The sequence below is a fragment of the Typopeltis vanoorti genome, chromosome 16 (genome assembly GCF_054136105.1).
Source record: "Typopeltis vanoorti isolate ZY-2024b chromosome 16, IOZ_Tvanoo_1.0, whole genome shotgun sequence".
NCBI lineage: Eukaryota > Metazoa > Arthropoda > Arachnida > Uropygi > Thelyphonidae > Typopeltis > Typopeltis vanoorti.
The window spans coordinates 1513780-1540391 of NC_143564.1; the positions used below are offsets into that span (position 1 = coordinate 1513780).

Here is a 26612-nt window from a genome sequence, read left to right on the forward strand (position 1 = left end):
CTAAGCCTCAGTCTTTAATGCAGAAATTAGAAGAGCAGTAAGTTGGCCTTTTCTTCAGATGAGGTAACTACAGTACTATCCAGATGTGAGAGTGGTGGAACCCTCAGTGGGCAAAAGTTGTACTCAATGGCCTTGGCAAATGACCAAAAGGAGCAACTGCCATTTGGGCAGGAGATAAGTTTGTGGCATTTGGCCCTTTTGACTTGTGCTTGGTGATACAGAGAACACTTACATGGAGAAGTAGGGAGGTTATGATGATTCCATTTGGTCACTCGATTTTCAGAAGGATGTGTTGTTGGAGAGGGTTCAGAGACAAATCAGGGATGCATATATAATATATTTAGATTTTGAAAAAGCTTTTGATAGATTGCCACCCAATAAGCTTATAGTTAAATGGGTAAAGATGGGGTTGAATGGTAGATTAGTGCAGTGGATTGGGATTTGCTATGATAGGTATCTGTAGGTTGTGAATGGGAGGAGGGGGGGGATGATATCCCAGAAGAGGAAACTGTTGGTGTCCCAGGAGTCTGTTTCAGGGACATTATTTTTAATTTGTATGTAAATGGCATTAGAAGGGGCTTAAATTGTGATATAATTGTTTGCAGATGATGCATAAGGGAGTGGTATGAGAAGTAGAGCAGATATAGCCTTGCAAGAGGACTTGAACTGTCCGAATGGGCAAGTGTGTATGTGTGTGGGGGGGCTGTTTAATGTATGATAAGGTGTACAAGTGTAAGGTTTTAAAATTTGGGAAGCAAAGATGAGATGCTGAGTACAGGAGTGGTGGAGGTATCTCAGAGTTGGAGATGAATGATCTAAGGGTGATTATTATTATTATCTAAGACCTCTAGAGCAGTGCTTCCCAACCAACGTGCCGCGAAAAATTTAACCGCAAAGTCCTGATTATGGGGCGACGGTACCGGAGGGCTAGGCTGCCGAGTGGTTCCCTTTTTGCTTTATTGCTCTTTTCTAGCTAGGCATGTGAAGGCGACCTCCCAGAATGTCATAGGCACCATTCCTCCCACCCCCACATTTTGCATCTACGACTCAGAAGATCATTACTCTACTTCAGTTCCAACTCGTCTGTTGTGTTGTGAGAGTACCAGTCGAGTGTTTCAAGAGCATATGTTCAGTATTGCTAAGTGGTCTGTGTAAAACACCTTAGTGGGAATGTCTTATTGCATCTTTTTCTGAATTTGTATTTTAACAAATGTGATAGTTTGTGGAACGTAAGTCGAATTGTTATTATTTGCTGACAAAGACGCTTTTACCTGTTACCGTTGATCTATAACATTCATTTTAGCTGAAGCTATAACGGTCATACAAGAACGAAGTACCTTCGCATGATAAAATAAACAATGATGAGTCATTTTTTTCTTATAGTTAACCATTTTTTCATAATGTATTTTCTTCGGAATCAAAAGGTATCTGAGATTTTTTTGGACAATGGACGCTGACATTATGAGTTACAAAATGATTAATGTGTAATTTGTATAGCTGAAGCTTTGTAAACGTAGACTTTCTGTCATTAATAGGCATTTTCCTAACACAGTTTTGCATGTTCCGGTATTTTAGATGCCCTAGTTACAATGCCTATTTGATATCCTCGATTATAATGTACTACTTTTAGTTTCACGGGATTTATATCTTTCTATTCAAATTGCTTGTTTATTTGCATATATTTTAATTCTATTAAATTTAATTTTCAGTTACCCACAATAACAGACAAATGTTTTAAAAAATCAGAAAATCCATCCAATTCGCGAGCCCAAGAAAGTGAACCAAAGAAAAAGTTTAAGGCACAACATAGTCATAGACTATATAAAGAAGATTATCTGAAATTTGCTTTTGTCTCCGATAACACAGTCCAACACAGTTTTTGCCGACTTTTATATGAGACTTGTTTTTTTTACAAATGATGAGTCATTTTTTTCTTATAGTTAACCATTTTTTCATAATGTATTTTCTTCGGAATCAAAAGGTATCTGAGATTTTTTTGGACAATGGACGCTGACATTATGAGTTACAAAATGATTAATGTGTAATTTGTATAGCTGAAGCTTTGTAAACGTAGACTTTCTGTCATTAATAGGCATTTTCCTAACACAGTTTTGCATGTTTTGCATGGGTGCGCTGATTTCAAATATCAAACCCATTTTTCTCTATCACGTCAGGTTTTTCCTCTATGGCATTTTCTTTTTGCTAATTTGTAAGTTTTTGATATTTTTAAGGAAGCAGTACTATTTAGAGGATCAAAAAAATCGATTTTTTAATATTATTTTCTGAAAGTATATACTTTTAAAAATATGTTTCCTGATCTGCGCAACGCTTTGAATAATAGGCTATATCTTCGGGAAATTTTTGAATGTCTTGATAAAAAGTTGGGAACAGATTTTTAAAAGTACATACTTTTAGAAAATAATATTAAAAAATCGATATTTTTGATCCTCTAAATAGTACTGTCTCCTAAAAACTATCAAAAACTTTGTAATTCTTCTGTGCCTCAATGTCTCATATGCCTGGAAAAGTTGTCAAATGAAGCGATGGTGCCAAGTAAGCTTCATCGACACCTTTCTACCAAGTATCCTTTGTACATAGATAAGGATTTTAACTATTTTAAACGTCTGCGAACTCAAATTCAAATGCAAAGTTCTTTCATGAGATCAGTCACAACGGTATCTAATGGAGCTCTAGAAGCAAGTTACAAAGTCGCGAGATTGATAGCTAAGGCAAAGAAGCCTCACACAATAGCCGAATCACTAATTTTACCAGCTTGTGTGGAAATTGTCAAAACTATGCTTGGAATCAATAAAGTAAAAGAAATTGAAAAAGTACCATTTCAAATAATAGGATCAGCAGGCACATTGAAGACATGTCAGTTAGCATAGAAGAAACACTAATCTAGAGAATTTGTGAAGTTAAGACCGAACTTCAGACGCCGATCCTCTGACACTTCCTTACAGGTTGATGAATCAACAGATGTTAGCAACTGTTGTCAGCTAATTGCACTTGTTCGAATTCCTGATGAGAAAGTGTTGAAAAAGCATTATTTATTCTGCAAAGAACTTCAGAAACAAACAACTGGGAAGGAAATCTTTAAAGTGATCAATGAATACTTTGATACAAACAAAATTTCATGGAAAAATTGCGTAAGTTTATATACTGATGGCACGGCTGCAATGACAGGAAGTGTCAGAGGATTGGCATCTGAAGTTCGGTCTGGAATCCCTGATGTTCAAATAATACACTGCTTTATTCATAGAGAAGCTCCCATGTCAAATAGTTTACCTCTAGAATTAAAGTCCACACTTAATGACATTATAAAAATGGTGAATTTGATCAAAAGTAGACCGCTTCAATCACATCTTTTTTCAATTTTATCTGATGAAATGAATTTCATCACATATAATTGGAAGACAATTACTGGTTGCAAAAAATGGCTTACTTAGCTGACATATTTGAATACCTAAATGAACTTAATCGAAAAATGCAAGGACTGCTTGTGAATATATTAACTTGCAATGACAAAATTAATGGATTCAAAAACAAAATTCAACTTTGGAAAGATGTGGTGAAAAATGGTTCCCTTGAAATGTTTAGTCGGTGTTGTAGTTCGAATCCTAAAAAAAGAACTACTAGAACTTGTAGATCAACACCTATGCATGCTTCAGAGAAAGCTTCATCACTACTTTGAATTAATGGAGACAAAGAAATTCAATTTGGTTCAAAATCCATTTACATCTTCATTAGATCACATGGCATTCGATTTTTCAGTGAAAGAAGGAGGAGGAGTTATTAGACTTAAAAAGTGATCGTACCCGGATGTTCCATTATCTCAATTCTGGGTAACTGCAAAAAAAAAAGGACCATTGGCAAAAAAGCTATAAACATGCTTTTCCCATTTGCCACAACATACATGTGTGAACAAAGTTTCTCTTCTATGCTCACTATCAAGAATTTAAAGAAATCATCATTGAAGAGTCTTGATCATGAATTGCATGTAGCTCTTTCGACCATACACCCAGATATAAACAAAAAAGTTGTGTTCACAGAAACAAGCCCAAGTATCTTACTGAAATAAGAAGGAAATATATGTATTAACTTAACTGTGTCAAAAGAATATTGTAGATATTTATATTAATACTTAAAATGTTTATTTTGTCATTAAATTATTATTATTAGCATATTTATACATCATCAATATCAAATTCCTGCCATGTACCCTCAAGGGGCGTACAGGATATGATAATATTACATGAAAAATTTACATCATTACTAACTTCCTATCTACAATTTTCCTCCAAATCAGTCTGTTACTTATCATATTTATACATAGTAATTCTTTTGTGTATAATTAAATTTTACTTTTGTATTTTCACATCATAATTTTATAAAATAAGTGTTCTAAAAATTTAATCACAGTTTCACTCAGTCAAATCTGACAATTTAGTTCATAGATGCGAGATAAAAACTATGTCCAATAGCAATCACTAAGGATGTATGGATTAGGTATTTTCATTCCATTCGTTTTGTTTATTTCATGCTTATGACTGCATAAGATTTATTTTAAACGAATGTCTAGCTGGAATGTTTATGTATTATAATGCAGAAATTGAAGGTCTCTTCAGTGGGGGGCCTGGCTCCCACTGAAGAGACCTCAATAAAGGTCGAAACTAGTCTGGGTAGTGGCCCTTCCCTTAATGCATAACATTATACATATCCGCAAGGAGATGTGTTTTGCACTATGGGAGATAGTGAGATAGGAGTGATGTTAGCTTGCTCCACCTTTGCAACGAGTTGCCCGGTGTTGTATTACCTTACCCCAGTCCTGAAGATACTTTCAGGAGCAAACTTTGTTTGCTCACACTTGGATAAAGGATTAAACTAAATTTATTATAATGCAGAAATATTTGAAAGAAAGATCTTATTAATTGAATCCCTGTATGAAATAGAAGAAATTAATCTTCTTAATAGTAGAAAAATGTTCCTTCATAGTGTCGTGAAATTATTTATGCTTGTGAGGAGTGCTGTGACGTGAAAAAGGTTGGAAAGCACTGCTCTAGAGTCAGGGACTCATCGAGGAATGGTGGACAGGAAATTTCATGGACATTTTGCTAAAATTGTAAGGGAAACAGTGGATTATGGCAATGATGCAGAGAACACCCACATTTAAAAGTAACGAGGTTATGATGATTCCATTGTACAGGGCTTTTTTCAGGACATGTATAGATTACTGTGCACAGATTTGCTCACATGTTGATGGAGAGGGTTCAGAGACAAATCAGTCTGGTTTTGATATCTGGAATGTGGAGTATAAGGATAGATTGACAGAATGTGCAGTGGTCTGGTGATAATGATACCAATGTAAGGCAGAACAATAGCATTCACTGAACCATTGTTCAAGGTATTCAACCTGAGAACCTTAGTGGAGTGCAATGCAACGTCTGTGAAAAGTACTTGTTACCAAAAGTGAATAGCCTTTGGTTCAAAATTGGGTGGACAAAAATCACTAAGGATAGTGAGTGCCAGAATTGTGAGGCAGTAGAGACTGAAGCAGTAAGCATAACAAGAAATACACATGAAACCATGTGATAATGTAGTGGTAGATAGGACAGGGTAAAAGTGACAATCAAACAAATAGTAGTAAGCAATGAAGTTGCCTGCAACAATGGAGATAGCGCACTTACATGGACTGCAACACAGGACAAAGTGTGCACATGTGAATGCAGAAACATCTAATGAGTGTTTCAGCTGAGAACAGAACGAAAGAGATGAAGAAAGAGAATGGAATGTTCAAATAAATCAGAAAGATGGCTTGCATGGAAATTTCAAGAGCTTTGTTTAAACAAAGATTAATGATGTTAGCAAAGGTATTAGAATACAGAAAAGCAAAGAGAAAGAGATGATTGTTTTGGCTGGAACAAATGACCTGAAAGGAGGCAAGTACAGTATAAGGGTGGAGACGAAAGAATTACTGAAACTAGCAAAAGAGAAGACTGAGAGAGTTAAAATGGATGGTTATTATTAAACATAAGGATAGCAGCAGGTTTTGGGGAATATTGTAATTTGTATACTAAAGCCAAAAGTATCTCAGGCAGCATGTGTTTCCATTTACCAGGGAATTGAGTGCTAAAACTAGTAACTACATTAGGATTTATCTATGAAGTTGACCACAATAACACGAACTAGCAAGAGTGATCATGTGGAGCTTAGAGCAATATCATGGCATGAGACTCTGCAAGGGTTGGTTGTTGATAAGTGTTAAAGGAATATTTGAAGGAAGTAATATAAGACTGCATACCTAGAGTCATAATCATCATCAAATTCCTGACATGTACCCTCAAGGGGTGTACAGGATATGATAGTACTACATAAAAAAATTACATCATATCTACAATTTTCCTCCACATCAGCCTGTTACTTGTCAAGACTCCAACATTATCAGATCTTATATTTCTATCGTCTAAGGCATTTTGTACCGTATCAATCCACCTATATCTTGGTCTTCCTCTGGGTTGTTTTCCTGCCAACCTGGCAGAGAACACTTGTTTTGCTAATCTTTCCTCGCCCATTCAGTTCAAGTGACCATACCACCTGAGATTAGCTCTGCCAATGTCTAGTTCTTTCCTAACCTCCCCATTTTTAATATGATACTGCCACTGATGCCATCTGTTCACACCTCTAATCTTTCTCAGGACTCTCATATCTGTGGTCTCTAGACTTTGGTCAAACGTTTTACTTCTGACGCAGCTCTCAGATCCATAAGTTAAAACTTGTTTGAACACTGTCTTGTATACAGCTAATTTAGTGTTCCGACTAATTTCTCTCTTATTCCATATGAATTTATTCAACCGACTTCCTGCCATGCCAGCTTTGTTGATTCTGTGGCTATTTCCATATTTAATTTACCATCTTCAGTAAAAATCAAGTAGCTGAAATGTGTTACTTGTTCCACAGGTTCTCCATTCACAACACAGTTGACATTTTCAACAATTCCACCTATTTTCATTGTCTTTGTCATTTTATTGCTGATCTTCACACCATATCTATTACAACCATTATTGAATTTAGTCAGGGAATCTTGCAAACTTGTAGCAGATTTATTTAGAAGTATAACATCATCTGCATAAAGCAAAGAGCTCACATTAACATCTCCAATTCTGATATCATGTTTAACACCACTTTCCATCATAATGTGATCCATATTGATAATGAATAACAGAGGGGATAATGTACATCCTTGTATGACACCAGATTTAACATTAAACCATCTTCCTGTACTTCCTTCAATTCTAACTGCTGACTTACAACTCAAATAAAGACTAAGTATTGCTTGATATAATGCACCATTGACACCGTATAACTGTAGCATATTGAATAGCTTCTCTCTTGGCACCTTGTTATATGCCTTTTCTAGATCGACAAAACTGAAATACAGATCTTTGTTATATTCACATGCTCTCTCAACTATTTGTCGTAAAGTGAAGATTTGATCCTGACAGCCTCTATTTGGCCTGAATCCAGCTTGTTCTTCAGCAAGCTTTTCTTCCACAATTCTTCTCAACTGTTTCTCAAGTATACTGACATAAATCTTGCCAGGAACACTCAGTAGGGAAATACCTCTGTAATTCCCACATTCAGTTTCATTTCCCTTTTTATATATAGGTACTATTAGAGCTCTACTCCAATCATCAGTAATTCGTCCATCTGTCCAGGCCTTCTGAACTATGCACTTTTGAGTGTGTATAATGCTATGTATTAAGGGAATTAATCTGAAGTCATCAGCCCCTACTTAAAACAAGATAAAGGATTACACAAAAATTTCATGGCACCTTTGATTTAATTTATAACCATCAAGTAAAAAACTATCAATAAGAATAGTTGTGATCATGATCTGTTAAATGTATGAGTTGTATAACGAATACATTTTACAATTTGGAGTGGATGAACCATATTTTTACCTGTATATGAAAACATTTTCAAGACTACAGCCAAATGTGGACAAACTGATTGCAGCATACTAATAAATGATATTACACAAGAAATGTGTTATAAATTTCATGAAAATTAAATTGCACTATGTTTTGGCAAAAGTTTTGCAAATTTCCTAAGGATGTTGTGATAAAATTAATGAACAGTACTTAAGAAAACCATGTGGAGACATTTCAGTATGAAATATGTCCACAACTGCAATGCAGCTCACACATCATATCATTATGAGCAGCCAGTCATTCAGTTCTTGAGACAAACTGACCCACTCCTCCTTCAGAACAAGGATAAAGCTTTGTTTTCTAGAGGAGAATTTTGAGCAGCAATGCACCTTCCTATTGCATCCCAAACATGTTATATGGCTTTAAGATCCAGGGAGCAGGCTGACCACTTGATCTGATTAATATCCTCAGACTCCAGAAGTATTTCCACTGCACATGATGTAGTGTGGCACTGCCATCCATAAAAATGAACTCTTTGCATACAGTTTTTCTATGGAACAACCAAACATAATGAACTTTGTTGCAACATCATTCACCAGATAAGCATGTCTCCCCACACTATGTTCCCAGCACCACCATATCTATTACTTTCAAGAACATTCTCGTAATGATAAGCGGTCATCATCATGTGTATCAAGGATTTAGGTCTAGCATGGCCTGTTCCGGCCTTAGAAGTCATCGTTGAATCGTTTAAGAAGAAGTCCTAGTTTTCTTTTTCCTGATGGCTTGTACTTTAAGGCTTGTTTTGGTAATCTTTCTGTTTTCATTCTTTGAACGTGTTCGATCCATTTATGTTTATATTTTTTAATTTTTTCTATTACTGATTCTTGGTTTAATTCTTTCATAATTTCTTCGTTTCTTTTGTGATCAAATAGGGTATACTTTGCAGTTTTTCTCATAAACTTCATTTCTGCTGTTGTTAATCTTTGTTTGTCTTTTTGTTTTATTGTCCAGATTTTGCTTCCATACATTAAGACTGGTAGGGCTAATGTATTCTATACTTTTAGTCTGGTTTGTTTTTGAACTAGGTTTGGTTTAAATATAGAGTTAATTACACCGGTTATTTTTAAATATTTTGCAATTTTTACGTTTATATCTTTTTCATTTTCATATGTGATCATACATCCTAGGTAGTTAAATGAATTCACCTGTTCTAAGATCTTGTTATCTATTACTATTTTAGTTCTTGCTGGATCTTGTCCTTTAAAGGCCATAGTTTTTGATTTTTCTGTTGATATTATCATATCATAATCTTTGGATATCTCATTTAGATCTAAAATAGATTTCTGTAAGTTAACGTCAGAATTTGTAATTATTATTTGGTCATCGGCAAAGAGGAGTGTTTAAGTTTACTGTAGGAGAAAGTTTAATTCCTTGATGTAAATTTTTAATGATAAACAGTACCACATCAGATCACGTGTCGTCTAGAATCAGAGGAAAGTCTAAACCTGTACTCATTACAGATGAGAGTACAATAGTCCATTAGTCATCAACTGAGAAATTCGGGTATAGGCTTTTTATGTCCTGTTCCTGCTCTGCAGATGAAGTTGGTCTTTGCATCTTGGACATCCACGGTCTCTTCTTCCTGTAGGTTTATATTTCTATGCTATTTTGGGAATCCTATTGTTATTCATCCTTTCTATGTGGTATAGCCAATTTTGCTGATATTCTTCTATTTCTTGTACAATGTTCTTTGTATGTAATCGTTCTCTTATTTCTGTGTTTTTCTTTTTATCTAATCTAGTGAGTCCTAGGAGAGGTCTTAGAAATTTCATCTGTGTTGCTTCCAATCTTTGTTTCTGTTTTATAGGTCATATTATGTTATCTTAATTGAGTTTCTTTAGTCATTTGTTTTCCCAAATTTCTTTTCTTTTAATTATGCCATTCATTCTATTGTCAATTTGTAGTCTTGCTTCCAATTGTGAATCAGTGTTGTATTGCGAGATTATATTTCCTGAATTCTGTAAATTATTTTATTGTTAAGCAAAACTGACATTTTGAATGGTGCTTCCACACATTGATTGTTTCTTTTGATTGTTTCAGATATTTTCATTTAAAATTTTTTTGCTATTTCATTATAGACGGTTAGTTACAATTTGGAGTTTATCTTCTGAATTTGAAATTAGTGCCTGATCATTTGCATAAAGTACAGGGTGTTTCAAAAAGAATGTCCGGATGAATTCAGCTACCAGCTTGATGTTGTCCGTGAAGCAGGTGGAAGGCACATTGAGCATTTGTAATTGATGTGAGTGAAACTTTAGGCCTTACTTCAAGTAAGGCCTTTTGTAACTGTACCACATTTTCATTATTAAATATTATTATTATTTCGGGCAACTCCAAGGAATCGACAGACTCATCGAGGGAGGCCCTAACATCATGTCAAGAACAACTATTCGACATTCACACAGTATCTATCATACCTCGCCTTGAGCTCATTCACGGTCATAGTACCCACAACAGACTCTGGCAACTTATTCCACTCATTCACCACTCTCCAAGTAAAAAACCTAGCTCTAACACCCCCTGCTAACCACATCCTTGCCCAGCTTCCATGTATGGCCCCTAGTCCTCCCACCACAAGTCCTATTCTCAAAAATATCTTCTGGATTAATCTTATAGAAATCCTTCAGTAATTTGAATGTCTCAATCATATCACCCCTTTTCTGCCCATCAACCAATTTTTGCAACCCACAAAACTTCAACCTGTTCTCTTACGGTTCATTCCACAGACCTGCTATCATCTTGGTCACTCGTCTCTGGATCCTCTCTACCTCCTCCCCATCAGGAAGAAACCCTGGCAGCCATATCTGGGCACAGTGGTCTAGATGGGGTCTTATCAAGGCTCGATATAGAGGAACAATAACATGTTTGGCTCTGCTTTTTAAAGTATTTTTCAGCAACCAAGTGATCTGATGAGCTGATTTAGTCACTTTTGCAATGTGGCTCCCCTAAACTCCCCAAATCCACCAACACTCCCAAATCCCTGGACTCATCAATCTCCTGGAGTACGGTTCCACCAATGTTATATACTGTTACTAATCTTTTCACTCCAAAATGCATAACCTTACACTTTGCCACATTAAATTGACATCCATTTTTCCTAGCCCAGTCCTCCAAACTATCCAAATCTGCAAAATTTTGACACCCTGTGCACTCACAATTGCTCTACTCAACTTTGCATCATCATCAGCAAACAAGTGAACACTTCCTCTCAGATCCTTTCCTATATCATTAATGAACAAATTGAAAAGTAGTGGTCCAAGAACAGAACCCTGCGGAACACTAGTCACAAGCCATCTTTTGGACTCCACTCCTGAATAAACCACTCTCTGGTATCTTTCCATCAACCACCCTCCTATCCATCTCACCAACCCTATATCCATCCCCATCTGCTCCAGTTTACTGATTAGAATTCCATGTGGTATCCTGTCAAAGTCCAGTAGAATCACTGTAAATGCCGGCAAAGGTTGGTCGATTGGTAGAGCATCTGCTACTAATGGCTCAGTTAAGTAAGTTTGAGCATGGTTAGTAGTTGGAAGGAGTCCAATCGTTCAATGCTGTTGGCACACTCTCCCTCAATGAGTCTTTGGACTCCCTGGAGGTGTCAAATAATAATAATAATAATAATAATAAAAAACCCATTACCCTTATCCAGTTCAGCCGCCACTGTGTGTGTTATAAAATGTGAGCAAGTTACTAAGGCAATCTATCCTTCACTAAACCATGTTGTCAAGAGAAGAATACAAAATCCTGTATTCTTCTCTTGACTAATTTCTCCAAGACCTTGACAATGATTCCTGATATGCTAATCGGTCCGTAATTTACAACAGCAGTCTTGGAACCTCCTTTATGCAGTGGAACTATTTTCCCCTCTTTCCACCCCCTCGGGATTAACCCAGACCCGAGACTCAAATTAAACAAAATGGTCAAGGGTACTGACAATTCTTTAGCCGCTTCACGTACGACATGAACTGGTATACCATCCAATCCCAAAGATGTTTTGAGGTTTTGCAATAGACTACTCGCCTCCACTTCATTCACCACAAGTCCCGTATAATCTATTGGTTCATTCATTTCTGCCATGTCACCACCTGGAAAATATATTCTTGCAAAGTGCTCAATCAGTAATTCAACTACAATAACTGATTCAGTTACCTCCCTACCATCGGCATGCTTTAAAATCATTCCGCCATATACATTTTTTCTTTTACTTGCAACATATTGAAAAAACTGTTCATGATTTTCTTTAGCCTGCATGGCCAATGTTCTTTCGTAATCCTTTTTTGCTTTTCTTACCACACTCGTTACCCTTCTGACCTGCGCTTTATACCATTCATGTGCCTGCTGGTCACCTTTCTCCTTAAATTCCTTCCATAGTTGTTTCTTTTTATGCAACTCAAGCTTAATGGTGTTATACATCCATTTAACCCCTACTTGATTTATTATTCAGACTCTAGGTATATAGTCAGCCATTGCTTCATGCAAACACTTCTTAACCGCCTCCCATGCACTATCAAGTTTCAGTAAGGAAATACCGTGAGTAGACATATTACTAACTATGATAATAACAGAATTAACTCATGTAAATTATTCTTTATACGTAAAATTTTCACCTGAGTATCACAGGCATCATCAGTACAGGTACAAGGCTAATTAAACAATAATTGTTATATTCGCAAAGCGCCACTTAAGTAGCTAAGGTTAAATTTCCTAAATTTATTTAATTATTTAATTATTAAATAATAATTATTTAAAAAAATTTCTTTGTTTTTTTTTTTATTATTATAAATGTGTATACAATTATATGTTAGGAAAGATCTGCTGCTTTATAAAGTACTATCTCTCACAAGGGGGAAAGATGTAGACCATCGGATCTGTTTATCATACCTGTGCTTGAATGGAGCCAACCATGAAACATTGATTACATTTTGCATTATAACCAAAAATCTATCTTCAAGCTCCTAGCAGAGTACAGGACAAACTCTTAAACATCTGGAATACATTCCGTTGGTTTTAAATGCAGCTCAAAGCCTGAATAAAACACTGTGTGAGATTCTAAACTCTCTGCCAATATTAGTAATTCTGCAGCCTTCAAGCTTTCCAAAATTCTTCCACATGTGAAATTATCTAGATGATATCTTGGAAACAATTACAAGACATCTAAGTTTGCAACTTTATCCTTCAAACACAATTCGCTTAGTGAAGCCTTTTGCATTTAATCCTATTGAGTGCTACCACGTGACCCCTTTGCACGTAATTCAAAAATTTGGATGTGTATTCGCTTGCTACTTGAAATCATCAGTTATACAAATTGCCACAAACTGATCTGTCTGAATTTGCAGTGTAATCTCAGAAAGTGTTTGTTCTTAGGTTTGAACATCACTATATATCTTAAGAGACGGAGTATCTTAAGAGTAAGATACTCCATCACTGGTGACATCCTAACTACTATTAACCAGAATAGAAAAACAAAGATGTTGCAGGTGTGGTGGTTTTTAACAGACAATGAAGTGTTATCTCCATTGCAATGATATGTCCTACATACCATTAACAACCAAAAAAAAAAGAAAAACAGCTGTTACAACATGTATGATGACTTGTACATATTCGTAAGAAATACAGAAAGTAGATTAGTAAAGGCATGATACAGAACCATGGGTTGCATATTATAGTAAGCATGGCTTTACCTTTATATACACACACACACACGTATACATCAGCTCCACACAGAAGACCTATGACAACAGTGACATATGTCACAAGAAGTTGCAATGATGTATCCTACACCGTTATCAAAAAAGCTGTATAACATGAATGGTGAATTGGACACAATCAAGACTACAGAAAAAAGTATATAAATGGAAATGTAACACAGAACTATGGGTTACATTTGATAGTAAGATGGTTTTTACCTCTTTTTTTTTTTTTTTTTTTTTAAATCAGCTCTACACAGAAGACAAGTTGTTCCAAAGAAATTGCCAATGTGTTTCTTGAAGACCAGGGGGTCATAGTCGGTGGGAAAAACAATGCAAAAGACTGTTCCAAAGAGCAGAAATGTTGAGAATAAAGGCAGAGGATAAAAGATGGCTTGATGAGTTGAATTGTATGTGGCTGTTGATCAGAAGGTTGCACATGTTCTTACATGTTTAGAGAAAAGCAGAGGATGACAGCTGCTAGTTCAGCACCCATGGAAATACCTACACGCCATAATGCAGCAACAGATCAATCAGAAAGCAAATGTAGGAAGTCAATGAAGAGAAGGGGGGGGGGTAATTAATTAAGCAAATTGCTTCTAAATACAAACTTTTTGAGAGGGGTCCATAAGTACTCCAAGGTCAGCAGATTATTATTATTATTATTACATGACACCTCCAGGGAGTCCAAAGACTCATCGAGGGAGAGCAACTACTAAACTCTCCACTACTCAATCCACCAACTACAATGAGCCACAACTACATCAACACCATCTGCTGACCACCACTATTATTTTCATAGACAATCGCAAACATCCATGCCCATGACGAGATTTGAACCAGAACCTTTCAGCTGGAGAGCAGATACACTAACCACTCGGCCAACTAGGCTGGCATTGTAACTTTTTCAAGTGCAAGGAGTTAAGCAGAAGAGATGTACTGTTTGGAACAATAAAGAATACCAAGCTTTTTTGTTGGATGAAGACACTACAGACCTGATGTGCTTGTGCCAGGATAGGCTGAATGTGAAAGTTAATAAGAGAGAACTGATCCCAGTCTCCAAAAAAAATGAGGCATGATCTTCCAAGAAATGAGACATTTTGTTCTTTCTTTTGGAATATAAATATAATGCTTGGATGGAATTGAAATTCACAATCTTATCCTCACTCCACTTCATAAGAGCAAAGAGACTGGGTTTAAGGATTAAAGATCTTGAAGCATGAATTAACCAAGCATTACAAGATTTTAAAAAAGGGTTGAGGGTACTATAACAGAGAAAATATACAGGTTAACTAACAGAATTTAGTTTATTAAACATGAGTTTAATAAACTTGTAACTTCTAATGTAACAAAAATTGTATAAAATTTATTCAAAATTCAATTTGCTTCAGCTATAATATAAGCATTGATTTGATTCATTATTTTGATTCATCTTTTCACTGTTAACAGTATCTCCCTGACAATGTCCATGTAAATATATTGGAGTTTTTGAATGAATTCTATATAATTCTTGTTATGTGTCTAAACCATGAAAGTTACTTAACTAACAGGTTAACTATGATAGACTTAATGGACAAATTTTAAAAAGCAGACAAATATTTATAACTATAAATATTTGGAATAAATATTTATAAACACTGAACCAAATATTTACACAGTAAATATCTGGTTCAGTGTAGTGGTTGAGACAGTTGTAGGTGTCCTCCCGCGATGAGTGATGAGTCTTCGGACTCCTTTTAGGTGTCACGAATAATAATAATATTTGGAAACTTTCTAGAAAAGAAGTTTCAATCTGAATAAAGATTTCAGTGGATAAAAACTTGAACAGTGTAATAGTCCACTTGGGACAAGTGAGATTCTTTTGATTAAAAGAAGTTACTTTTCGTCTATTTTGATTTATACAATAGAGACATAACTAGAATACAAGCAAATGAAAATGAGTTTTGTAGACAATGTCAGCAAAAACAAAGACAGAATAACAAAAATCAGCATTACCTATGGTTCGAAACTGGAAGATGTTGAAATGGTTTAGCCATCTCCATGACCTAACAGTGTCAAAATAGCTAGTAGTGGAAGTGATGTGATGAGGGTGAAATTACAGAATGCAAACTCGCTGAAAGAATTACAAAGATATCTTGACAGGAGCCAAGCACTATACATCATTATTAATGAATAGGCTTATCCAAAGATTCCAAATACTCCTCATGTCGGCAGCACATTATCCTATATTTTATTATCATACTCTTGAAGTGGAGATTTATTGTTTCCTTGACTCTGATTGAAAAAATTTTTGATCCACGACAAAACTCTTTTGGCAATTCCAATTTTGTCTCCTTGTGTTCACCTATTAACACTGTTGCATACAAAACCTTCAGTCGACCGGCACAGGATGTACTACAGAGACCAGACACCAATGAAGTCTCTTGTCTCGAGACCCTCTTCACCAGTCAAGACACCAATACAGCCAAATATTTGCACAGATCATATCAGACTTATAAATAAAGAGGAGGGACAACAATAACTTCCTTACCTTTTGAATTTTTTTATCATCCAGGTAAATATTCAAAATTCTCAAAAAAAAAAAAAAAAACACTTTCATTTGCGCCACTCATGAAACAGAGGCAATTTTCACAATTCACGTTTTGAATGCATTTCTTAATTACAGTTTCGGCATATAAAAAAAATACAATAAAATATTATCTTAATTAAGCATTTATATAGATATACAGAAAACGCAGAACACTACTGAATTAGTATCAGGATTACTCAGATATTAAAACGATTAAATTCAACAGCTAAACACTTACCATATTTCCTCTAAAGAATCACTTACGAAAACACAACTAATCTCGTTCACACAGTAATAGTACCAAAATAATCTCAATCCAGAATTACTACTTAAAACCACATAAAATAAATATGGTAACTACTAAATAAATACTAACTACAGTGTATATAAAAAAGTACAGAAGAAAAATAATAACTACTATATATACATATAAAATATACCGGAACGCGTTCCGGCTGAAAAAAAAGCTCTGCCCAACTATCAGCCATATATATATATATATATGTGTGTGTGTGTGTGAAAATTTTTTTACCTTGGGGATAATATATAATATACGCTAAGGATACCAAGTAATTTTATAAATTTGTTTTTTTTTTTACACCTTCTCCCAAGAAAGCAAATCAGTTAAGTTTGCGCCTGAACGTAGTTCAAGTCTAAAGGTGGCGCAACACACCAGGGCAACTCATTGTAAAAGTGGGTAAAGCTCTGGTCACTATTCTTAGTATTTTCCATAATGTAAAGCACATCTTGCTAAGAGATTTATACTGCAATACATTATGGTGGGGTCACTACCCAGACCGGTTTCAACCTTTTTTTGAGGCCTCCTCAGTGAGTACCTAGACCCTAAATACCAAGGTTCCTTATAAGGACTGGCTTAAAGGGGCGAAGCAAGAATGCTTTTCATCTTTCCCATTATCTGTAGAGGACAGTGTAGGGATAAGGTGTTATTGATCTATTAAAGCTCTGATAATGGCAGTAGGGTAAAAGCAATAGCCAAGCTTCAGTTAGAACTTCATTGGCTACAGCATTGCCATCCATTACCCACACAGAGCCTTATCAACTTTACCTATACAAGTTGCTACAAAGTGTTTTTATTTTGAATAAGAATCTCTGGAGGAGATATAGATGTAAATAATTTTTTTTATCTTGGTAATAATGTATATTAGGGTTACCAAGTAATTTTATAAACTTCGTTATTTTACTCCTAATCTCAAGTAAGCAAACAGTTAAGTTCCCGCCTGAACGTAGCTCAAGTCTAAAGGTGGAGCTTACTTGGAATTAGGAGTAAAATAACCAAGTTTATAAAATTACTTGGTAACCCTTATATACATTATTCCCAAGGTAAAAAAACTTATTTACATCTATATCTCCTTCAGTGATTCTTATTAAAAATAAAAACACTTTGTAGCAACTTATATAGGTAAAGTTGATAAAGCTCTGTATTACTAAAACTTTGGTATTTAGGGTCTAGCTACTCACTGAGGAGACCTCAAAAAAAGTTTGAAACCAGTCTGGGTAGTGACCCCACCCATAATGTATTGCAGTATACATCTCTTAGTGAGATGTGCTTTACATTATGGAAAATACTAAGAATAGTGATCAGAGCTTTACCCACCTTTACAATGAGTTGCCTGGTGTTGCACCACCGTTAGACTTGAACTACGTTCAGGCGCAAACTTAACTGTTTGCTTATTTGGGATTATGAGTAAAATAACCAAGTTTATAAAATTACTAGGTAACCCTAATATACATTATTCCCAAGGTAAAAAACTTATTATATATATATATAATAAGTTTTTTAATATAAACACACGACTAGTTTCGGCTTGTAACAGCCTTCATCAGGTCACATTATAAACACTGAAGCATAAATAAACTATGAACTTCATAGAGTCTCTATACATAATTGACATTAAATCGTTGGTTGTATTTAAAGCTGGTCTTTCGTTAGTTGTATTATTGGGAAATTGCGTGCTAGTAGTATCTCGTGAACGCCAGTACATGATTACTGCTGAATGACAATCTGGGAGGTTGTAGCTCAAGTTATTATTTAGATGAACAGGATTGAAGATGATTTCTCTATATTCCACGATTTTTCTCTCTAGTTTATCATTACAACGGAAGATGTTAGTAGATTTTTCCCATCAGACTTTTTGTGACTCAGAGAGCCAGTGTATTATCAAGTCATATCCTTTTCTCGGCTATTCCTAATGATGAAAACCTAAGTCACAAAGTCTACTTATATATATATATATATATATATATATATATATATATATATATATTTAAGTAAAAAGATTTTGATATAAAAACAAGACTAGTTTAGGCTTGTAACAGCCTTCATCAGGTGGCATTATAAAAGAAAGAAAAAAGAAAAAAAAAAGAAAGAAAAACACTAAAACACAGATCTTAAATAAACTATGAACATCACAGAGAGTCTCCATACATAATTGACATTAAATCGTTGTGGTTGTATTTAAAGCAGTTCTTTCGTTAGTTGTATTGTTGGAAATGTGCATGCTAGTAGCATCTCCAGTATCTGATAGTAGAGCTGAAAGAGTCAGGCAAATTATAGCTGAGATTATTGTTCATATGAAGAGGGTCCAAGGTGATTTCTTTTGACTCGACAATGCGGCGTTCTACCTCATCGTGGGAAATGTGTAGGTTTGAAGTTGTTGTCCAATTTACTTCATGTTGGCGGCTTTCGTTGTTCGTGTTTATTGAAAAGAGGACATGGAATGTAGGGCAGTAGCTCTGTTTCTCTTGTAAGCAATGTCTCTCTGGTGTTCCTCGAGACGTAGGAGGATAGATTTCTCCGTTTGGCCATAGTAAGGTTTTCTGCACTCACATGTGACTTTGTATACACCAGGGAATTATAGAAGATTGTGAGACAGTTTAGTTACTGAAACTTGATCTTATTTTTGGAAGAGTCGAGAAGAACGTTTGTATGTTAAATTTCTTTAAGATTCTACTCAGTTTTTTGGATAGTGTTCTGATATATGGCAAGGAGATATAACCTTTGGAGTCGTCCTCTGTCGTTATGTTGACGGTGGGATAATTATTTGTTAATATTTTTTTAAAGAGTTGTCATTGCTTTTAAAGGTCCATTTAACATGTTATAGTTCTTTTTTTCAGTTCTTGTTCATCTGACAGTACAGATCTTGCACGATTCGCAAGAGATGATATAATTCCCAACATTTTCGCTGGATAGTGATGTGAGGACGCATGCAAATATCTGTCCGTGTGTGTTGGCTTTCTAAATATAGAGACGTTTATTGGATCAGGCGTCTTGGTGAGTTTAACATCTAGGAAACAGAAGGAACTATTTTCTTCAATCTCCATGATCAATTTGATATCCTGATGGAGGTTGTTTAAGTGGTTGAGAAACGTGTGAAGATTCTCAATAGCATGCTCCCATATGAGGAATATATCTTCCACATATCTAAGCCAAATTCTTGCTTTTAAAATAAAAGAGGAGATTACCTTTTGTTGAAAATCCTCGAAAAAATGTTGGCTAATATTGGAGAGAGGGGCTTCCCATAAGTAATCCTTTGACCTGTTTATAAAGTTTACCTTCGAATTCAAAATTGCCAGAATTTACACAGTGAGACAGTAGAGGGAACATTTTATTTGAAATCTTGTTCTTTAAAATATGGAGAACTTCTTATTATGAACTTGAGCTATAGTCCGTGTTAAAGTTCTATTGATGTACACCTTTGCGTGTGTGTGCGTTCATAATAACTGTAATTTACAGGCGAATATTATAGCTTTATAATTGTAGAGCTTTGGAGTGCCTCAATGTTTTTTTTTGGTGTCTTTTAATAGCTTTCTATGTTCTTAACGCCTGATGAAGTCAATCCCGACGAAACATATTGCGTTTTTAAATAAATGTCAATTTGTTATAATTCTCGGATTTTTAGTCAGTTTATATTAAAATGAACAAATCTCACCTCCGAGTTAATAGTAGTAGTCATCATTTCCCTTCTGACGAGGGTAATTGTGCACTTAAGAAGGCATATTAGAAGACACTCAACAGCATTGGAATTAATATCAACAGACTTATCTTCTTGAAAAGATTTAAGTTTTCCTCAATTATTCCGAAGTTCCTACAATTTAAAGAAATCGTTACTACAGAAAGAGCACACCGAAATTACACTGAAGCTAAACTGGATCTTTTTAACAGAGAGGATTTCCGACAGAAAACGCAATTTATCTTTGCGTTTCACAGAGAAAACTTCATTAGAAAACCAATTAGCAGCCTGCATATACCTTGATTCTTGGAATTATATTAAAGAATTAAGTACACACCGCGCATTACGATCTCAAAACTTAAACAAACACAAGATAATCAGAAAGTTCAACTTACTCAAGTCAAGACAAGAAAGGTCTACTCTACATAATTGTCATAACAGACTTAAAAATTTGGTGATTAACAAATCGTCATACGTCCTTTTTCGAGAATTTTCTCGAAAAAGGACTAAATTTTGTGTTGGCACCAAAATGCATTCCTAACGAACTACTTTTAACTAAGATGGAGAACGCAGCTTCGCTACTTCCGACCGCAGACGCGAGTTTACTTAGCATAGAAGCAATTCTTGCAATCAACAATGCAAAACCTCCTTCTAATAATTTATTAGAAGGAGGTTTTGATCACTATTCTTAGTATTTTCCTTAATTTAAAGCACATCTCACTAAGAGATGTATACTGCAATACATTATTGGTGGGGTCTGTACCCAGACCGGTTTCAACCTTTTTTGAGGTCTCCACCACCTTTACACTTGAACTACGTTCAGGGGTAAATTTAGCTGTTTGCTTACTTGGGATTAGGAGTAAAATAACCAAATTTATAAAATTACTTGGTAATCCTAATATATATGTTTATATATATTTATTTGTTTATTTACAGAATAATTGATTCGGTTAAATGACATGTTTGAAGTAACCACTACATGTACAGGGTGGTTCAAAGTTAAACGTACAAACTTTGAGTGGAGGCAGAGAACATGAAAATGAACGATATTCACATAGGAAAGCATGACCGGAAACGCCACTGGAAGGTATTATCAGGGACACAAAGATACAGAAATAATACAAGGCAGTAAGTAGTGTAAAATGCTTTATTCGGCATAACTGAACAGATCAATAGTAGTTGGATAAATTATATGGTAAACGAGGTGCATGTCTGCCATCTCAGCGTTCATAAAACGACGTAAGTTCTTCGTACGACGTCGAAAGCTTGAATGAGGAAGCCGCAGTTGTTCAACTGAAGCACTGGCGAACAGCGCCACCTATCACTTTCGGGGGGCATTTCCGGGGATGCTTTCCTATGTGTGAATATGGCTGATTTTGATGGTCTCTGCCTACCCTAGAAGTTTGTACTTGGTATTTTGAACCACCCTGCATATATATATATATATATATATATATATATATATATATATATATATATATATTATTGAAATTAGGATTTACTCGGGATGTATACATTTATCAAATTTATTTAACTGACTAGAACACGAGAAAGTATAACAAAAACCTTTAATAAATCACGACTAGTTTCATCGGTGCTCTTATTTCTACAAGTGAGATATAAAAAAAACATAAGACTTATAAAAATAACAAGGTTAAAAATCATGGACTTTCCAGCTTCATAAAAAGAAGTAGAATAGTAATACTCATATTTGAATAGGTGACCGCGTGCTACCGTTGGCATTAGTTGAATGTGTCTGGCAGCTAATTTTTGAGCGCCAGTACTGATTACTGCGCTATGGGAAGCAGGCAAATTGTAGCTTAGATTGTTGTTCAAGTGTGAAGGGTCCAGAACTATTTCTTTTGATTCAATAATTATTCTTTCAAATTCATCCTTCCATATATATAATTTAGTAGTGCGTTCCCAATCAACTTGGTGTGGCCATTCTTCAAGGTTAGGGTTTGCCGAGAAGAGGACATGACTGGAAAAGTCGCTCGCTCGTGTTCTACTGTAGGAGATGTCACGTCTATGTTCCTCAAGACGAAGTGAAACAGATTTATCTGTCTGGCCAAAATAAGGTCGACCACAGTCGCACAAAACTTTATAAACACCAGGAAAATGCAGTTGGTTGTGTTTTGGTTTTGGTCGACACAGGAAAGAACGAAGTTTGGGCAGAGTAGTATATTCGGCCTTTATGTTGAATTTCTTCAAAATCCTAGATAGTTTTGGGGTAAGAGAGCTGATAAATGGTAACTGTATATGAATGATAGGGTTGGAGTCATCTTCTTGTCGAGGATGTTCGCGTGATCTCAAACGTTTAATGATGTTACGAGAAGAATATCCATTATTTAAGAAGGTGTTTTTCAGGAAGTTAAGCTCTGTTTGAAGGTGTTCTTCTGTGGAAGTGAGACAGCTTGCTCGATGGGCAAGGATGGAGATGATGCCCAGTTTCTGCGGAGGGAAGTGACGAGAAGAGCCACGTAAATATCTATCAGTGTGGGTGGTTTTCGAAAAATTGAAAATTTAAGACAGTCAGGTAATCTGCTGATATTTAGATCCAAGAAGGGGAGAACGCCGTTAATCTCTAGTTCTGATGTGAATTTAATGTTCTGATGTTGATTATTTAAATGGTTTAGGAAGTTTTGCAGTTACTCTAAACTATGTTCCCAGATAAGGAAGACGTCATCAATGTAGCGTTGCCACAGTTTAGGTTTTAAAGTAGCTAAAGAAATAGCTTTCTCTTCAAAATCTTCTAGAAAAATGTTAGCTAAGACTGTGGATAGAGGGCTCTCCATAGTTAACCCGCTCGTTTGTTTATATATATTATCTTCATTGCAGAAATTGCCGGAATTGATGAGGTGAGTTAGAAGAGCAAACATTTTTTTGGAAACCTTGTCCTTAAGAAGAGTCAGAACTTCATCTGTAGGTACATTCGTAAACAGAGACAAGATGTCAAAACTCACCATTCTGCCAGAGTCTATAAGATTCAAATTTTTTATTTTTGAGATGAACTATTTAGAGTTTTTGATGAAGGAGGAGGAATTGCCAACTAAGTGTTTTAAAGAAGCTGCAAGATATTTAGACAGATTGTATGTAGGTGAGTCAATACCTTCCACAATAGGTCTTAAAGGAGTGTTAGCCTTATGGATCTTAGGCAGGCCGAACAACCGAGGAATGAGGGGATGGAGAGAGCGGTGAGATAGTCTTGTGTGTCTAGGAAGTTTAGAAGTTGATTTCAGAAGATTGTTTGTATGGTTATGAAGTTCTCTTGTGGGATCACTTTCTAGAATGGAATAGGTGTTATAACTTAATAAGTTGTTAATCTTTGAACGGTAGTCTACGATTACAGTTGCACTCCCTTTATCAGCGGGTAAGATAATAATGTCATTGTTGTTACGAAGTTGGTGTATTGCTTTCCTTTCTGTCTGAGATAGATTATCTGTAGGACGACAACTGTTGTTAATGGTAAAGATGGCATCGATCCTGAGTAGATTTGCAGTTTGTTTTGGTAACTGCGCAGCTGCCTTTTCAACTTTTGTAAGAAAGAATTCTTTAGGAACGGAGGTCGGAGAAGGAACAAAGTTAAGGCCCTTTGAGAGCACACTAAGTTCTGCAGGAGAAAGTGTGTGAGAGGATTTGTTAATCACAACATTTTTAAAATTTTGTGAATTGATATGGCGAATTTGCTCCTGTTTAAGTTGGTTGAATTTTCGGATAAGAATTAATTTGTTGGAGAGTTGCCATCAAGAAGCACGGAGAGAGCTCATGTTTTTAATATCAATTCACAATCAAAGAAGTATATAAAGAATTACAGATACTTAAAATTGTAATAACAAAACAAGTACAAAAAGACAGCAGCTCGATTGAAAACAAAATGCGAGCTTCAGTTCCAAACAAACGTATACTACCCGCTGTCGCGAGTGCGCCAGTACTCAACAGAGGTAACATCTGCGTCAGAGAGATTGAAACTCGAGCTGTTGTTGATATGAAAGGAATCTAGAGAAATTTCCCTAGATTCGACAATCTTTTTCTCGAGTTCATCATAAAACACATAGATGTTAGAAGTTTGAGTCCAGTTCAGAATGTGTTGGCGGCCTTCGTCCGAGTTAGCTGAAAAGAGAACGTGGCTAGATAGAGCGCTAGCTCTAGCTCCTGTTATAGGAGATATCTCTACTGTGTTCTTCCAAACGTAGATGGATGGATTTAGCAGTCTGGCCATAGTATGGCTTTCCACAATCACATAAAATCTTGTACACCCCTGGAAACTGAGTTGGAAGATGTTTCTCTTTAGGTTTGCTAAGTATCGAGGAGTGTACAAGATTTTATGTGATTGTCGAAAGCCATACTATGGCCAGACTGCTAAATCCATCCATCTACGTTTGGAAGAACAGCGTAGAGATATGTCCAATTACAGGGCTAGATCTAGCGCGCTCTCTAGCCACGTTCTCTTTTCAGCTAACTCAGACGAAGGCCGTTAACACATTCTGAACTGGACTCAAACTTCTATCATCCATGTGTGCTATGATGAACTCGAGTGAAAGATTGTCGAATCTAGGGAAAATTCTCTAGATTCCTCTCATATCAACAACAGCCTGAGTTTCAATCTCTCTTACGCTCACGTTGCCTCTGTTCAGTTCTGGCGCACTCGCGACAGTGCGTAGTATACGTTTGTTTGGAAATTAAACTCGCATTTTGTTTTCAAACACGCTACTGTCTTTTTATACTTGTTCTGTTATTACAATTTTAAATCTCTGTAATTCTTTATATACTTCTTTGATTGTGATACCTGAAGAAGTTGATCATTCAACGAAACTAGTGTACTAGTAGTAACTTTTCAAATATATCATGTCATCTTTTTATCTCTCGGTATCAGTTATTAAAGCTTTTTCATAATATTCCAACCGAGTAAAAATGAATTCTGAATATATATATATATATATATAATAACGATCAGTAATATTAACTCGGAATTGGGATATGTGCATATTTATAATATACTGAATCAGATCCGAAAACTAGAAAAAACAATTAAGTTTATTCAAAACGCGACATGTTTCATCGGATTGTTCGACTTCTTCAAGCGTGGGAACACATAGAAAGCAAATAAAAAACACTATAAGAAACATTGTGTCACTATATAAACGACTATTATACAATTCAGTTATCTTTGAACTGTAGCTACAGTCCGTGTTGAAGTTCTATTGTTGGGCATCTGCATGCGTCTGACTTCACGATTGTGCCAATATCGGATAGCAGAGGCTGAAAGAGTCCGGTAGATTATAACTAAGGTTATTATTTATATGATGAGGGTCCATAACAATTTCCTTAGATTCGACTATGCGACGTTCTACCTCGTCATGGTATATATGAATGTTTGAAGTTGTTGCCCAGTTTATCTCATGTTGACTGCCTTCATCATTTGTGCTTACTGAAAACAGTACATGGCTTGACAGGGCACTTGACTTGCTCTAGTTCTTTTGTAGGCAATGCCTCTGGTGTTCTTCCAGACGTAGGAAGATGGATTTTTTAGTTTGGCCATAGTATTGTTTCCCGCAGTCACACATGATTTCGTACACTCCTGGGAATTGTAGATGGTTGTGAGCTTGTTTGTATTTGCTTAAAATCGATCTTAGTTTAGGAAGAGTGGAGAAGTATGTTTTTATGTTGAATGTTCGTAAAATTCTTCTTAGTTTCGTGGAGAGCGAGCTGATGTATGGTAAGGAAATATAACCTTTGGGGTTGTCTTGTGTTTCTGAGTTGTTTTGATGGCGGCGGTATAGATGCTTATTAATAGTTTTCGACGAGTAGCCGTTACTTCTGAAGGTTCTTTGTAGATGTTGTAGTTCATTTCTTAGCTCTTCATCATCTGACAGCACAGATCTGGCACGATGTGCTAGGGTTGAGATGATACCCACTTACTGTGCAGCATAGTGATGTGAGGACGCATGTAGGTATCTATCGGTGTGTGTAGATTTTCTAAAGATTGAGAATTTTATAGAATCAGATGTCTTAGTAAGTCTTAAGTCCAGGAAGGGAAGAGATCCATTTTCTTCAACCTCCATTGTTAATTTGATGTTTTGGTGGAAGTTGTTTCAATGATTTAAAAAAGACTGAAGGTTATCAATGCCGTGTTCTCAGATAAGAAATATGTAATCTACAAATCTCAGCCAAATGTTTGGTTTAAGAGTAGCGGAGGAAATTGCCTTTTGTTCAAAATCTTCAAAAAAGATATTAGCTAATATAGGAGACAGGGATTTTGTTTGTAGACTTTTTCTCATATTGAAAGTAGCCGGAGTGAATGCAATGTGATAGCAAGGAAAACATCTTTTTTTGAAATCTTGTTCTTTAAAATATCGAGAACCTCTTGAGGTGGAACGTTCGTAAAGAG

The 26612-nt window shown here is 35.7% G+C and overlaps 1 protein-coding gene across 1 annotated transcript in view; it reads right to left on the reverse strand.

The window, feature by feature from the left end:
- RpL36A (ribosomal protein L36A) overlaps positions 1 to 16605 on the reverse strand; it is a 73383-nt gene extending 56778 nt beyond the window's left edge. Inside the window, exon 1 of the mRNA XM_090406043.1 lies at positions 16492 to 16605. Coding sequence (XP_090262169.1) covers positions 16492 to 16494 — 3 coding nt within the window. The 5' untranslated portion in view covers positions 16495 to 16605. The remainder of the gene's footprint in view (positions 1 to 16491) is intronic.
- Positions 16606 to 26612: the final 10007 nt, after the last annotated feature.